We start from the raw sequence: 16,196 nt of genomic DNA, 5'->3' as shown, positions 1-16,196 counted from the left end.
GTGTGGGAATGAACGATTGACACTGCACTTTGCAGCAATATATGTGCCTCATTCAGACAGTACAGGCACCATTGATGTTTATCACTGATGGAGAAGGAGCAAGGGCAAGAGATGCAATTCTTGAATCCCGGGACTCTGGGCATAGTTCTGGAGCCAAGGAGTGGTTTCCCAACTAGAGGGAAAGAAACACTCTATGCTAACTATAAACTTTCACTACTAACTAACTACTAAGCTAAGATATATAAGTAGTTACATTTTTTTTCTTTGCAGGTTATAGAATGGAGTGGAGGAGGACACTTAGGAAGGAAAAATCAATTTCACACATACAGAATGGGAAAAGACTGTCTAGGAAGGAGTACGGCAGAAAGGGATCTAGGGGTTATAGTGGACCACAAGCTAAATATGAGTCAACAGTGTGATGCTGTTGCAAAAAAAGCAAACATGATTCTGGGATGTATTAACAGGTGTGTTGTGAGCAAGACACGAGAAGTCATTCTTCCGCTCTACTCTGCTCTGGTTAGGCCTCAGCTGGAGTATTGTGTCCAGTTCTGGGCGCCGCATTTTAAAAAAGATGTGGAGAAATTGGAAAGGGTCCAAAGAAGAGCAACAAGAATGATTAAAGGTCTTGAGAACATGACCTATGAAGGAAGGCTGAAAGAACTGGGTTTGTTTAGTTTGGAAAAGAGAAGACTGAGAGGGGACATGATAGCAGTTTTCAGGTATCTAAAAGGGTGTCATAAGGAGGAGGGAGAGAACTTGTTCACCTTAGCCTCTAAGGATAGAACCAGAAACAATGGGTTTAAACTGCAGCAAGGGAGGTCTAGGTTGGACATTAGAAAAAAGTTCCTAACTGTCAGGGTGGTTAAACACTGGAACAAATTGCCTAGGGAGGTTGTGGAATCTCCGTCTCTGGAGATATTTAAGAGTAGGTTAGATAAATGTCTATCAGGGATGGTCTAGACAGTATTTGGTCCTGCCATGCGGGCAGGGGACTGGACTCGATGACCTCTCGAGGTCCCTTCCAGTCCTATAATCTATGAATCTATGAATCTATGATTCTGACTTAGTCCATGCAGCAATAAGAAGAAACTAAAGAGGTGTCAACCTGCACTGTCTATTAAACCCTTTGTTGGGAGCACAAGGAGAGCTACTCCGTGTGTGAGGGCCAACAGACGCTGCTTTGAAGAATTTCTAGACTCAGGGACATGGTGGGCAGGCATACCCCCACGTGTAGAATATACATAGAGACCATTACTCCAAGAAGTAATGAGATTGTTTAACTCAGAAAGGAGATGAATAACAGGGGACATCATAAATGTATATGAAATAATGACAGGTCTAAGGAAGGGAGATTGGGGCCTTCTGTTCTTCCTGTCCCATAATAAAAAGAACGAGGGAACATTCAATTAAAGGTGGCAAATTCAAAACTGATAAAAGATTTCTTCACACAATGTGTAATTAGATTGTGGAACAAACTGCCACAAAATGTCACTGAGGCCAAGAATTTAGCAAAACTCAGAGTGGGATTTGACATTTATATAGGCAAGTATCCATAGCTACAATAGTTAATGATAACAAATTTATGTATGGATATAAAACGTCACACTTCAGGGTTTTAATGAATCTTTAACTATTAGGGATCAGGAAGAGACCTTCATGGGAGGCAGATTACCCCACATGTGCTACAATAGGATTTCTCGCACCTTCCTCTCAAGTATCTGGTGCTGATAATTATTGGAGATATGATACTAAGCTAGATGGACCTGTGGGCTGATCCATTCTGGCAATAACTATGTTCCTATTCTAAAACCCTAGAAACAAGATTATTCTCAAGTTTCTGATGTGCTATAGAGCACCTAACTGCTTGGAAATAAAGAAAAACATATTCTCTGCCTGGATCAGGGATCTTAGCATAACTTACTTTCCAACTAGGAACAGCCACAGCAAACTAGCCAAGAAAAGTGACTTTAAGACAGTGGCCCCACCCAGGAACTCTCTCCTATGGCAGGATGTGCCATGACAGGCACACCTGCTTCAAGTTCCCCTCAATCTAGCCATGAAAAGAATATAGTCTCTCCCAGTGTCCACTTAAAATCCCACCTCTGGGCATAAATTATTCAAATACACATGCAATAATCCACAGAACCCTCATGATAAAACTGTTTTCCCAGTTTCCAAAATAAAACATAAAAATGTACAGGGATTTTTCAAGGGAGGTTGTGGAAGCTCCTTCTCTGGAGGTTTTCAAAAGGAGGCTGGAGCCATCTGTCTTGGATGGTTTAGACACAACAAATCCTGCATCTTGGCAGCGGGTTAGATTAGATGACCCTTGCGGTCCCTTCTAACCCTATGATTCTAAGCTTGACACCCATGAGTCCACCAATACTTGGTTCCCAGTTCCTTTCTGCCCTTGTTCCACGGCCACCCACTCTCCAGGATATCCACCTGTGACTAGTTTCAGGACTCTTCTGCCCACAACATGGGTCAGTGACTCAGCCATTTTTATCCTCCTGGCATTGGCTCTTCAGTTCAGGAAGGTCAGCAAATTAGCTCCTGCACTGGCTCCCAGCTCTCAGCCCCTTTCAGTCTCCCACCACTGGCTCTGTACCTCAGGTAATCAGCAAACGAGCCCCACTTCCGGCCTCCTACTGTGCGCTCCATGTCCATAGGCAGCGGCAGCTCCAGGCACCAGCACTCCAAGTGCGTGCCTGGGGTGGCAAGCCGCGGGGGGCACCCTGCCGGTCCCTGCGAGGGTGGCAGTCAGGCAGCCTTCGGTGGCATGCCTGCAGGAGGTCCGCCAATCCCACGGATTCGGCGGCTATTCAGAGGCGGGTACGCGGAAGCCGCAGGACCGGCGGACCTCCCGCAGGCATGCCGCCAAAGGCAGCCTACCTGCCGTGCTTGGGGCAGCAAAAAGTTACAGCCGCCCCTATCCAGAGGCACCAACTCCGTGGGTACTCCAGGGGAAAAAAATGGTGGGTTCTGAGCATCCACCAGCAGCCCCCTCCCCCCCCCCCGATCAGCTCTTCCCCTGCCCCCAGTGACTCCTGCCCACTGGCAGCCCCACCGATCAGCGCCTGCGATCAGCTGTTCTGCAGGGTGCAGGAGGTGCTGGGGGGAAGGAGGGAGGAGCAAGGACGGGGTATGCTCGGAGGAGGGCATGGAATGGGGCAGGATGGGTGGGGTGGATCAGGGGCAGAAAGAGGCAGGGCAGGGGAGTTAAGAGGCAGGGTGGGGGCGAGGCTTTGGGAGAAGGGGTAAAGTGGGTGGAGCTGGGGAGGTGCACCCTCCGGCACATTAGAAAGTCAGCGCCTCTGCCCATGTCACAAGCATAGATCTTTCCAGCAGGCTGGAGAAAACTATAAAGAGGGGAAGTGACATCATCACTTCGCCTCACTCCCCTTACAACTCAAAACCTGGAAACACGTCTAGAGGACAAAGACTTTGAACTGGGGAGGGTGGTCCCAGCCTGGAGGAGAATTCCAGCCTGTGTACTGAAGATCTGTAACCTGTTTATACCATCTACAGTAATTCATCACTTAACGTTGTAATTATGTTCCCGAAAAATGCAACTTTAAGTGAAACAATGTTAAACGAATCCAATTTTCCCATAAGAGTTAATGTAAATGTGGGGGGTTAGGGTCCAAGGAAATTTTTGGGGGACAGACAAAAAGCATTATATACTGTACTGTGTTGGGAGGTGCCCCTTGCTTACCGCACACAGGCACAGCCTGCTGCAGGCAAGGACGCTAGGAAGTACCTTGCACAGCAGCAGCGGCAGCTTCCCCCCAGAAGAACAGGTGCCAACTTTGCCGGGGGATACTCCAGGCCCACCTCTTCCCATTCCCACTCCACCTCCTCTCTGGAGCATGCAGCGTCCCCGCTCCTCCCTTCCCCTCCCAGAAAGTCCTAAGCCCCGCCAAACAGCATTGCAAGGGAGCATTGTACAACTTTAAATGAGCATGTTCCCTAATAGAGCAGAGACGTAACTTCGAAACAACGTTAAACGGGAGGACGTTAAGTGAGGAGTTACTGTATCAGGGTGAGACATGGCTTGATTCAAATCCTGTTTAGTTTATAGAACTCAAATTGTGAATTTACTTTTATTTCTTATGTACCAACTTTGATCTCTACACTTTCTACTTATAATCACTTAAAATTTATCTTTCTGTAGTTAATAAATCTGTTTTATATTTTACCTAAAGCAGTGTGTTTTTGTTGATGGGCTTGGAAAATCTAAGCTCAGTTTACAAAGGCTAGTGCATGTCTTCTCCACATTGAGGGAGGGGCAGATTGGGTAATGAACTTACACTGGTCAGGCTTCTGACGAGCGCAAGACAGTACAATTCTGGGGTGCAAGGCTGGGGAGCTGGGGAGAACTGGCTGGAGCCTCTCTATTGTTGGTTCATGAATGGCTGAGCGAAGCATTCATATAACTCAGTTGGGCGTGCCAGTGCCTGTGGATGTCTGTGTAAGTGCAGTGCCTGTGGATGTCTGTATAAGTGCTGCCAACAGCATCACAGTGTGAATGATATGTCAGGTTGGTGGGACAGAGGACTCAGCAGTCCCACAGTCCAGGTTGCATTCGGGAATCCCATCACACCTACCCAGTTGCTCCTCCTTCTCAGACAGCGCCTGCAGAGCATTCTGCTCTCTGATAACTGTCTCTCCCAGGCAGCTCTGACCTGCCCCCCTTTCCTGTCTCTCAGGTTCCCCTTGACTCACCAGGTTTCTTCCATTTACAAGTGCCCTCCTGTAAAACCCAGTTGGTGTGAGCTGGTGAGTCACAGGTGCACTAGCTCTCTCTTAAATGGCAAGTATCACCCTAGAACAGTGATCCTTCTTTTTTTTTTTTTTAAAGCAAAGAACAAAGACCCTCTTTGTTCCCAAACCTCATAGCTCTTGGCAGCTCTGTCCCACAGAATGATGTGCAGCCGGTTCAGTGTTTCAGGTGACAGCTGTTTTCCTGTATAGTGACCTGAGAAGTGATTGAAATTAAGCAATTACAAGGTCTTAAATAAAGAAGAAACTATTACCTACCGTACAGTAACTCTTGTTCTTCAAGATGTGTTCCACTATTAGTGCGCATGAGCCCAGTGCACGCCAAACAGATTCTTGGACTACAACGTCCATTGCAGCAGTGTCTGCACCCTGAGTGTCCTCACACATTGAGCTGAAGGCATAAAGAGTGGGCCACCCCAACCGCCCCTCTGTTCCTTTGCCAAACAGAAACTTGTTAATAGACTCTGTAGTAACAGGGATGTGGTGGGGCAGATCTTTGGGGGAGGGTGTGTGTGTATATATATATATATATACACATACATATATACATATATACATATATATACATATATATACATATATATATACACATACATATATATATACATATATACATATATACATACATACACACACACACACACACACACACACACACAGAGTAATGCAAGTACGGTGGTATGCTCCAGTACGCCGTACCAGCAAGGTATTTATAGCTGATACGGCATACTGGAAAGACACAGGAGGAGCCGTGGGCCCCACGCCGGCAGCTCCTCTGGTGCAACTGTACCACCCCCAGCCCTGCTCCCTGCCCTTCCACGGAGCTGCGTCTCCTCCATCTGTACAGCAGCAGCCCCGCTGGAGGACAGGGCTGGGGGGACAGGGCAGGGGGTGGTACAGCCGCCAGAGGAGCTGCTGGCATTCTGCTCCTTTCCCCGCTGCGGTTCCCATAACTATAATGTTAAGCGAGGAGTGACTGTACTCTGAACTGTATGGGTCATTTAACCACAGAAACAACTTACAAAGACAAAAGCTTTGCATTCAGAGTGCATGTGATGAAAGGATCAAAGACCAACAACCTTCTCAGCTCCGGCATGGCAGCCATGATGGGCCTAATGAGAAAGGTGGAAGAACTCAACGGAGGATTTGATTATATTGGACTTTTGAAAGGAGATCCAGTACAATTAAACTTAAAAGACAATGCTGAACCATACCATGTACAAACACCTCTACCAGACAGACCTTGGAAAAGACTAGCTTAAGATTTACACAAATTCAGAGGACATCATTACATCGTAGTGGACTATTTTTCCAGGTACATAGAATTAATGAACTTGAAAAAACAAACATGTTGCAGTGTTATCAAGAAGTTGAAGTGCACTTTTGCTTACTTTGGTATTCCAGAATAACTAATGACGGACAACAGAGCACAATTCACTGCAGCAGAATTGTAGTCATTCCAAACAAAATATGATTTTGATCATATTACTAGCAGCCAAAATCACCAAAAGCAAATGGAGAAGCTGAGAGAGCTGTAAAGACAGCCAAGAAAATCCAACAGTAGGAAGAGCCACTCCTTGCTCTTCTCAATTACAGATGAACGCCAATAGCAGTTACTAGATATACTCCAACACAACTCCTGATAGGAAGGCAATTCAGAACTACTATTCCAACTTTGGAAAAGAATCATATCTCCAAAGTGACTAGCCACAAAGAGAGTAGCCAAATCAGATAAAAAGGAAAAAAGAACTTATGATCACTTTTCCAACAGACAACACTCAGTTAGAGAACTGTTGGGTCTAGAACATATTGAACGTCTTCAGGGCCATCCCTGGAGGGGAGGTGGTGAGCCCTGGGGCAGAAGTCATGCATCCATCATTTCCAGGACCGACCGCGCCGGCCCATGGGGCCCCCAAAGCATGGGGCCCAGAGCGGTCCCCCCATTCGCCGTACCCAAGGGACAATTCTGATCATGTTCATCTCAAATTGGATGGAGAAAAAGGATGGACAACTCCAGCTGTCATAAAGAAAAAATAATTCAGCATCCAGATCATTTGTGGTCAAGACTACAGTAGAGAGATCAACAGAAATCATCGACATCTACAGTTTGTTCCTCAGAAAGCAAAACCAACAGAGCTGACGAATGAAGAACAAGAAGATGACTAATGGACAGCCAGATGACTAAGCTGTTATGCTTTCAAATCATGTAATTAAGAACCAGCATAATTCATAGACATGTAACGGACCGATCCATATTGAACTTCAAAGATACCGTGATAGTGTACATTTTGTAAATGGTAGGAATGTAGAATTTAAAGGGAGATATGTAATAGAATGCTAATCTGTATTGTACAGTTCAGTCACTAGGTGGCACTGTGTGTAACATACTTTATTTAAGCTAAACTCAGCCATACCTGGCATAATATTAAAGGATCTTATAGTGAACACATCAGGTCTGCATCTCTCTGAGAAGGAAGCTCTGGCCAGTCCAAATCTGGTACAGGAGCATGACCTGCTAGTAGCAGCCCTGCAACTTACTATATACAATACATGACAAAGAGTAAGAAAAAGATATAAAGGAAGGAGGAGGAGAGGAGGAGTTAAGGAGAGAGAAGTGGTAAATCAATTACTTAAGTCAATTAAGCCCTGTCATCAGCAAAGGACAGCAGAAGTTGGACACTGACCTGTAATGACATCTTCAATTTTTTGCTTGGCAAGCGGCTCCTTCATCCTTTGTAACAGAAACTCGATGTGGAGTAAGATGATTTTTCCGAGGTCAGGTGAGGACGCAAACCGCCCAGAGATGGACTTCAGAAAATCAAAACCAACCAATTCCCTATTCACAGAGATGCATTTTTAATAGAGTTGTGCAGAAGGAGCTGTTGACTTCCCATTCTGCCCAATATATACATCTCAAAATCTGTTTTTCACTTAGATTGCTTTTCACAAAAAAGAATCTAGATGGTTTAACCCAGTGATTCTCCAGCTTTTTCATTCTGAGGACCAGTTCATAGCAGAAAGATGCTCCACCGCTTCTATGAGCCACCCTCAATTCCTGACTCTCAAAGGCTCTGTGGATCCCTTGCAGTCAACAAAGCAGACTGGGAACTAGTGCCCTAACCAGTAAATGTTCATTTGGCTCCAGGACAGCCCTGTAACATGTCAGTCCATAGTCCATAAACATCTACATTTAAGAAACATTCAAAGTCTGGTTAACCCTTCCAAAAGGAAATAAATCCAGCATTAAGGCTAAAATTCTATCCTCGATAACCTATGTGATTCCAAGATATGTATACTGCATAAACACAGAGGGAGACACAGAGGACAGCAGTGTAGAAATGGGACTTCCCTGTTCACAGACATATTGCTTATAACCTAACCTCTTCTATGGGTTTGTTTCCAGAACTGCAGGCCCCAAGAATAGTATTTCAAGGGTGTAAGCCCTTGTTTAAGACAGTCTGGAAATGTATTATCACATAGGGGACAAGAGTTTGGCATTATGCTCAATCCTTTGCTGGCAGGTCATAGAAGCACTATGGGATAACATGTTCAAACCCCACAGAAGGGAGCCCTTTTTAACACCCTCAAGAGAACTGTATCTGTGGTCACAGTGTCCATGGAGTAAATGGGAGAATCCTGGAGGAGACACCCTCAAAATAGCTTTTGTTGGTCCATCGTAGCTTTCCTGCTGGCTGCCAGAAATCTCCCTTTGCTCCTCTTCAGACATTTTCTTATCTAACTGTTGAAAGATAGGCAAAATACATGCCAACACAACTTCATGACTGGGGCCCAAAAAAGTATAATCTCCTTCCTCAGAGCCTCAAACACATCACATCAGTGCCTGAACGCACATGCCAGAGACACAACTGGCACAAGTTGCTCTGAACCAACGTCTCACACTTCAGTGCACAGTAGTACTGCCAAACTACCTGAACTCGGATGACCTGACAACAGGAATTTGTAATGGAAACTTAAAACAGGCCTTGAACTACAGCATCTCTCCAGATAAAAGGCAATAGCTATAAATATAGCACCCCTGATTCAACATTCATCCTGAGCTGTGCTTGGACAGAGTGGAGGAAGCAGCTCCCAAAGTCAGGGCTGCCAAGCCTTAATTTGTGCCTTGGCTACACAGGGACAACCTACTATGCCAATGTAGGATAAGGTGTAGCAACTCTCTCTTTCATCACAACTCACACTGTATCATGCCCTGACACACTATTTCTACAACTTAGCTCTCCTGTTGTTGGGTATCACTTTGTAAGAATACTGGGAATCCCAGGCAATGTATGTTCTCCCTCAAGTAGGGGGTGCTGAAGTTCTGTACCTCTCATGTTCCAGAAGCAGCTTAGCAGTGTTCAAACAGAAATCTAGTGACACCTCATGATGCAGAAGTTCAGCAATAGCTAGAGAGAAGAAAAAATGGGGATTACTGAGTCACTGAGGAAATTTATCTGCTCACTGTAAAGATATGGGCTGTCTCTATATTCCCCCATGCAGACTGGTATGGTGTCGTGGGTGTGCTCCATTTTAATTTCCCCCAAATGGGACAGCATTAGGTTTGCTTTAACAGCCTGGGGCAAGGAGAAGCCAGCACGCATGAACAAAATAGCACGTCCCCTTTTCATAAGGTTTCAGGACAACAATTACAATAAACTGTTCATAAGGTCCTCATCTAAGGACCGCAGATCAGAGCTCCCATACTTAAAAATCCACAAAACAAAGTCTGAGTCTAGCTTAACCAGTCTCCTGGAGCCTCAGATTAAAAAAACACCAGCCACTGCAGCCTGCCTAGCTTCTACTCTCCTGTTCTCTACTTAACTTCCTGTTCCTGTTTAAATAGCCCAGTCTTAGTGCAAGGCAGGGCCTCCTTGATTACACTCCAGGCTGTTCCAGCCTGTCCCATAAAGTACATTCCTTCACACTCACTCTCAAGTCTTTTGTCTTCTTAGGAAAAAAAAATCATAATTCTAAAACTAGGCAACTGTTAAACATGTTCTTCATGTTTTCATTTTCTTTTCATGTTTTCAAAATAAATTTGGGACTAGTGAAAGGTGCCAAATTGACAGCTCTGGAGACTCAAGTCCTCTGTCTCTCATAAGAACACAAACAGAAAGGACAACAACAATGCAAGCTTCCTCCTCAAGCTGTCCCTTCACAATGTGCCTCCACCCTGGCCTGGAGGGACCACTTCAATGACTGTGGGGAGTTCAGTCTCTGTGGACACTCAGTTAAGACTGCAACCAAAGAGCAAGTTAGCATGATGGTGGGTTTTGGACACCTGTCCCTAGAAATTGGACTAAAATTCCTCAACAGCCATCTGAAGGTGAGTTTCAATCTGCCAGAATTCAAACCAGTTACCTGGAGACCAAAATTTATTTCTGGAAGTGCCCACTATGTACCCAGTGATTTCCAGAGAAGACAGCACAGTGCCTTCCTTGAACAGCTCATCATCTATGAACAGAAAGTTCTTCCTGAGCCACCAAGTTTTCTGAATTCAAATCCCTTCTGAAGACACTCTTCTGTTGTGATACCACCAGAGAAACCAATTGACTTATACTGTGCTGACAAGTCTGAGGAGCACGTAAGAATAGTTTATATATCCTGTATGAAACAAACAAACCTGTGTTAACATAAGAAGTTACTCACCCTGTGTGGTAACAATGGTTCTTCAATGTGTGTGTCCCTATGGGTGCTCCACTGCAGGTGTGTCTGCATCCCTGAGCTGCTGATTGGAGAACTTTGGTAGCAGTGTCTGTTGGGCCCGCACACGCGCTGTCTCTCCTCATGCTGTGCCATGAGGCTAGCCAGTGCATGTGGGCTAACCTTCCTCAGTTCCTTCTCTACTGCAGAGTCATAATGAGAACTCCAAAGTAGATGGGAGGAGGGCGGATAGTGGAGAACATCTTGAAGAACCATCGTTACTGAACAGGGTGAGTAACTTCTTCTTCGAGTAGTGTCCCTGTGGGTGTTCCTCTGGAGGGCTGGGACTTCAGAGTCGGATTGGTCACAGAAGAAAGAACAGTGGAGCCAAATATGGTATCAGAGGCAGAGTCCTCAGTGGTCGCATAACGTTCTGCGAAGGTATGGACTGAAGCACAAGTCGCCACTCTGCAGATCTCCCAGATGGGGACATGCTTTAAGAAGGCAACAGATGAAGAGACCGATCTTGTGGAGTATGTACAGATCGAGTCCAGAGGGGTCATGTAACAAATCTGGTAGTACTTGCTAACACAATTCAAGACCCACTTAGAAAGTTATTGGGCTGATATCACTGACCTTTCTGGCATAGAGAGAAACAATCTAGGGGATTACCTGAAGGCTTCTGTCCTATCGAGGTAGAATGCAAGGGCTCTCCTAATGTCCAGGGTATGTAGTATGGCCTTCCTAATTTCCCAGTGAGGCTTGGGGTAGAAGGTGGGAAGGTGAATAGACTGGTTCATGTGGAATGAGGAGGTCACTTTAGGCAGGAACTTTAGATGTGTGACCTTGTCTGGGAAGAATACCATGTACGGAGGATGTGTCATTGAAGCTGCTATCTCCCCTATTCTTCTAGCACAGGTAATTGCAACTAGAAAGACCGTTTTCATCAACAGATAAGTTAGCGAACAGGTGGCCATGGGTTCAAACGAGGGCCTAGTCAGCCCTTTTATACTAGATTTAGGTCCCAAGTGGGGGAGGGAAGTCTAGGCTGAGGGAAGAGGTTTGTTATTCCTTTCAGGAACCTTTTTATGGTTAGGTGCAAAATTACTGAGTACTCCTCTATGGAATGGTGAAATACAGAGGTGGACTCAGAGAGCTCAGAGATAGTCCTGATTTTTTAAGGGTCAGGGCATATTTCAGAATATGCGGAAGAGTTGTCCACTCTAGACAGAATTGCTGGGACATGCACCAAATCTGGAACCTGGACCACTTCTGCAAGTAAGTGCATTGTGTGGAGGACTTTCTACTGTGTAGTAGGAGCTCCTGAGCTTCCTTTGAGCATGAGCTTTCTAGGAGTTGGAACCACCTAGGGGCCATGCTTTGAGTCAGAGGATCCCCAAGTTGGGATGCATGGTGCGCCCTTTGTCCTGTGTGAGGAGGTGTGGGATGGTCAAAAGGGAGATCAGCGCACATCACAAGCTGCATTAGGTAAGGGTATCAGATCTGTCTCGGCCAGGTAGGGGGGATCAGAATCATGTGAGGCCTATCCTCTTTATCTTGAGCAGGACCTTCAGCAGAAGAGGAAACAGAGGGAAGGTATAAAGAAGGTCCTTGTCCCATGGAAAGAGGAGAGCATTGCCTAGAGATCGCTGTCCAATCACCACCCTGGAACAGTATTGTGGACACTTCTTGTTCTGGTAAGTGGCAAACAGATCAGTGGACAGTGTTCCCCGCCATGTGAACAAGCCCTGAAGTACTGATGGGTGCATCTCCCACTCATGGTCGTGCAGGAATGTGCAACTGAGTTTGTATGCTATCGTATTTTGCGTGCCAGGGAGGTAAGCTGTGGACCAGGTGAGCTTGTGAGAGATGCACCAATTCCACAGTTTCATCGCCTCTGCGCATAGAGAGGTGATCAGGCTCCTCCTTAGAGATCTATGTAATCCATGCAGGCTATGTTGTCCGTCTGGATCTTTATATGTGAGCCTGCTATCAGCAGGAGGAAATTGGTACAGGCGTTCCTGACCGCTCTCAGTTTGAGGAGATTGATATGAAGGGAGCTCTCTGCCGGTGACCATTTGCCTTGTGCTGTGAGACTGTTTAAATGTGCGCCTCATCCTAGGAGGGATGTGTCCGTGGTAAGGAGCGACAAAGGTGGCCCCTGTAGGGAGAGGATCCCTTTGCATGCATTGGTTGGGTCTTTTCACCAGTCCAGGGAGTTTTTGACCCTGGTGGGTAGTTACGGGGTTTGGCCAGACTGTCCCTGTTCAGTCTGTAAACTGAGCTGAACCACAGCTGTAGGCATCACGTGAAGTCTGGCGTGAGGAATCACCGCCATGCCGGCAGCCATATGCCCCAGAAGCTGGAGGCAGGTTCTGGCTGGCACTTGAGGGCTGTATTGAGTCGTGTCTATACGAGATACCAGGGAGTGAAATCTATCCTGAGGTAGGAAGGCTTTGGCTTGTAGTGCGTCTAGGTCGACCCCTCTAAATTCCAGGTATTGCACTGGCATAAGGGTTGACTTCTGCGAGTTGATTTGTAGTCCCAGATCTTTGAACAAGGTTATTGTCTCTCCAGTGGCTCCATGAGCCTCCTGAAGCAACCAGACTCTGAGGAGACAATCGTCTAGGTAAGGATAGATCATCATCCCTTAAAATCTTAAATGGGTGACCACCACTGAGAACTTTGGAAAATACTGTACTCTCGGGGTCGATGAAAGTTCGAAGGGAAGGACTCTGTATTGGTAATGGTTGTTTCCCAGAGTGAACCTGAGGAAACATCTGAGAGCCAGTAGTACTGAGATGTGAAAATAGCCATCTTGTGAGTTGAGGGCTGAAAACCAGTCTCCGTGTTCCAGTGATGGAATGATCGTCAATAGTGTGACCATCTTGAATGTCTGAGTTTTGACAAACTTGTTGAGAGTTCTTAGGTCCAGGATGGGTCTCCAACCTCCCTTTTGGGTATTAAGAAGTACCAAGAGTAGAACCCCTAGCCTCGCAGATGTTGAGGTACTATGGTTCTATGGCTCCTAACTGCAGGAGGCATAAACTGCACGATAAGGCGCGAGGTATTTACAATGTTCATGACTGCTGTCTTGAGCTGAGCAGGCTCCATGCTTGCCATGGTATGGCGTCTGCACTGTTCACCCAGGAAAAAGGCGCGAAACGCCATTGTTTGCCGTTGCTTCCTGGAGAGGGGGGAGGATATACCCAGAACCACCCGCGACAATGTTTTTAGCCCCATCAGGCATTGCGATCTCAACCCAGAATTCCAATGAGGGGGAGGAGACTGCGGGAACTATGGGATAGCTATGGGAAAGCTACCCACAGTGCAACGCTCTGGAAATCGACACTAGCCCTGGTACATGGACGCACACCGCCGAATTAGTGTGCTTAGTGTGGTTGCATACAATCGAATTTATACAACCTATTTTCCAAATTCGAATTATATAAATTCGGATTAATCCCGTAGTGTAGACATACCCTATGTCCTGCCATAGTAGACTCTTGTGAGAAGGGTCCCTGAAGAGGGACAGGGAAGACTGTTGTGGAGGAGATAGGAAGTGAAATGGATGGAATATCCAGATCTGACAATCTCTAGGACTCATCTGTCCAATGTTACGTGCTCCCAGGCACTGCGGAATGCTGCCAAACAGTGGCCAAATAGGTGTGTGGTCACAGGTGATAGTGAGGAATGGTCTCATGGAGCCTCGACCTCCTCGTCAAAAGTGGTGCGTAGGGGCAGGTGGTTAGGCCAAGGACTGGGAGCCTGAGGGCTTCCACTTCGAGAATCTCCCCTTCTTCCTCTGGGGCTCATAGTGCTGCTGCACGGGGAACAGTGCTGAATACTGCCTGTGTTGGTATTGTGAGCTGAATCGTCTCTTTTGCACCAGTGTATAAACTCCCAGTGATCTCAGAGTGGCCCTGGAATCCTTCAGGGAGTGGAGGGAGGCATCAGTCTTCTTGGCGATTCCTTTGTGGGGACACAATATTTTTTGTCCACTTGCTTGCAAGTTGGAACTATCGAGGCCTGGGGTTCCCACACTGCCTTAGCAGGGTCAAGGATGGCCTCATTAATTGGGAGGATGACTGGAGGTGGATGAGACGTGCAGGATATCAATAAGTTGGTGGTGCGTATCCTTAACCTCCTCCAATGGTATATGGAGGGTGTCGGCCACTCTCTTTGCCAGCTCCTGGAATAGGAGAAAATCGTCTGCTCTGGAAGGCTGTGATGGCATGACCGCCTCGTCTGGCGAAGAGGAGGATATGGCATTGGGTGCAATCTCCTCCTCAGCATCCATCTCCTGCTCCACAACTTCTAAGGGTACTGAGGCTCAAGATGCTATAGCGGAGGGAGGCGGTCTGTGAGGTTCTCTGATGACACACGGTGCCCTGGAGGAAGGCTGGCGATGAGCTGTCCAAGCGGTCCCTGTAGGGCCACTGTGGTGGCATAGGGCCTGGTGGAGGTGCACATGGGTGACCATACCAGGATGGCAGCAGTGTCATCTGGTGATACATTCTTGGACTCTGTTGGTATTGGGTCCCATATGGAGCCCAGGAGGAGTACTCAGAAGCCCCATCTGACTCACTGTCAGATCCTTTGCTTGACCATGGAGGAGCGTAGTAAGATTGTAGGGAAATACCTCTTGAGCGACCCTGGCTCGGTGCCATCCTCTGAGTACCGAGAGGTGGTGAGTTCAGAACTTCCAATATAACCAGGTCCCCGGCCTGCTGGAGTTCTGTCGGCACCGAACATCCCAGGATCGGTGGCGGTGCCAGAAGGGATGGAGACCTTGCCCATATCGATCTGTCTGGTGCCAGGTAGGTCGGTGCCACTGGTAGTACCAATGACGGTTCACAATCTGGGAGCAGTTTAGGGCATTTGCCCTTATCCTTCCGTACCAGAGACTCAGTGCCCATGCCCAAAGGTTCCGTGGGCCTATCAGCAGCTCCAGGTGCCAACGGTCGCTGTGAGGTATGGGTGCCGGACGATCTCAGTGCCTGCAGTGCCAAGGATACTGAGTGAGATGGTGATCTATTTCAGTTATCCCTGGGCTCGCTGAGGAGACTTCCCATTCTCCTCTTTAGCGTTTGAAAGGAGTTCCCAGACCGCTTTCTCGACCCACTATCCTTTGAAGTCGAAGACTGGGAGGAAGACTCGCGCCTGGCTGGGGACTGTGGTAGGGTGACCAGATGTCCCGATTTTATAGGGACAGTCCCAATTTTTGGGTCTTTTTCTTATACAGTCTCCTATTACCCCCCACCCCCGTCCCAATTTTTCACATTTGCTGTCTGGTCACCCTAGACTGTGGTCGGAGATCCTCATCCATGAAGATGATCTTCTGGTGAAGCTCTCGGTCTTTGCGGGATCTCAGTCCAAGTTGTTGGCAGAGGGAACACTTTTGTTGAACATGGCCCCCACCAAGGCAGCAAATGTATTGAGAGTGCTTGTCCGTGACCGGGATTGCCTTGCTGCAAGTGACGCTTTTTGATGCCCCGAGAGCCAGGCATACCCTTGTCCACAGGGGTCCCCCGCCCCCACCAGGGACGATGGAAGAACAAAGTCCTTTTTCTTTTCTTTTTTCTTCTTTTCTTCTGGCAGGGCCAAAATAAAGATAAGGGAAGGCTAAAGAACTTTTAGAAGCTAAAAATTAACAACTGAAAGAAGAGTTAAGGATCTGCTAATGGTTCCGTCTCTAGCTGGGGCAGTAGAGAAAGAACGGAGGACCGTTAGCCTGACTAGCCTCGTCTAGCCTCGTGGCACAGCATGAG

At 47.0% G+C, this 16,196-nt stretch overlaps 1 protein-coding gene across 1 annotated transcript in view; it reads right to left on the bottom strand.

Moving 5' to 3' along the window:
• The window catches only part of TEX11 (testis expressed 11), a 113,225-nt gene that overhangs the window by 64,809 nt on the left and 32,220 nt on the right, over positions 1-16,196 (bottom strand). Inside the window, exons 12-14 of the mRNA XM_054040050.1 lie at positions 9,110-9,188; positions 7,467-7,618; positions 4,893-4,978 (exon numbers count right to left, since the gene is read on the bottom strand). Of these exons, the coding sequence (XP_053896025.1) occupies positions 4,893-4,978; positions 7,467-7,618; positions 9,110-9,188 (317 nt within the window). The remainder of the gene's footprint in view (positions 1-4,892; positions 4,979-7,466; positions 7,619-9,109; positions 9,189-16,196) is intronic.

The sequence above is a fragment of the Malaclemys terrapin genome, chromosome 9, assembly GCF_027887155.1.
Source record: "Malaclemys terrapin pileata isolate rMalTer1 chromosome 9, rMalTer1.hap1, whole genome shotgun sequence".
NCBI lineage: Eukaryota > Metazoa > Chordata > Testudines > Emydidae > Malaclemys > Malaclemys terrapin.
This window is presented reverse-complemented; position numbering and strand designations above follow the sequence as displayed.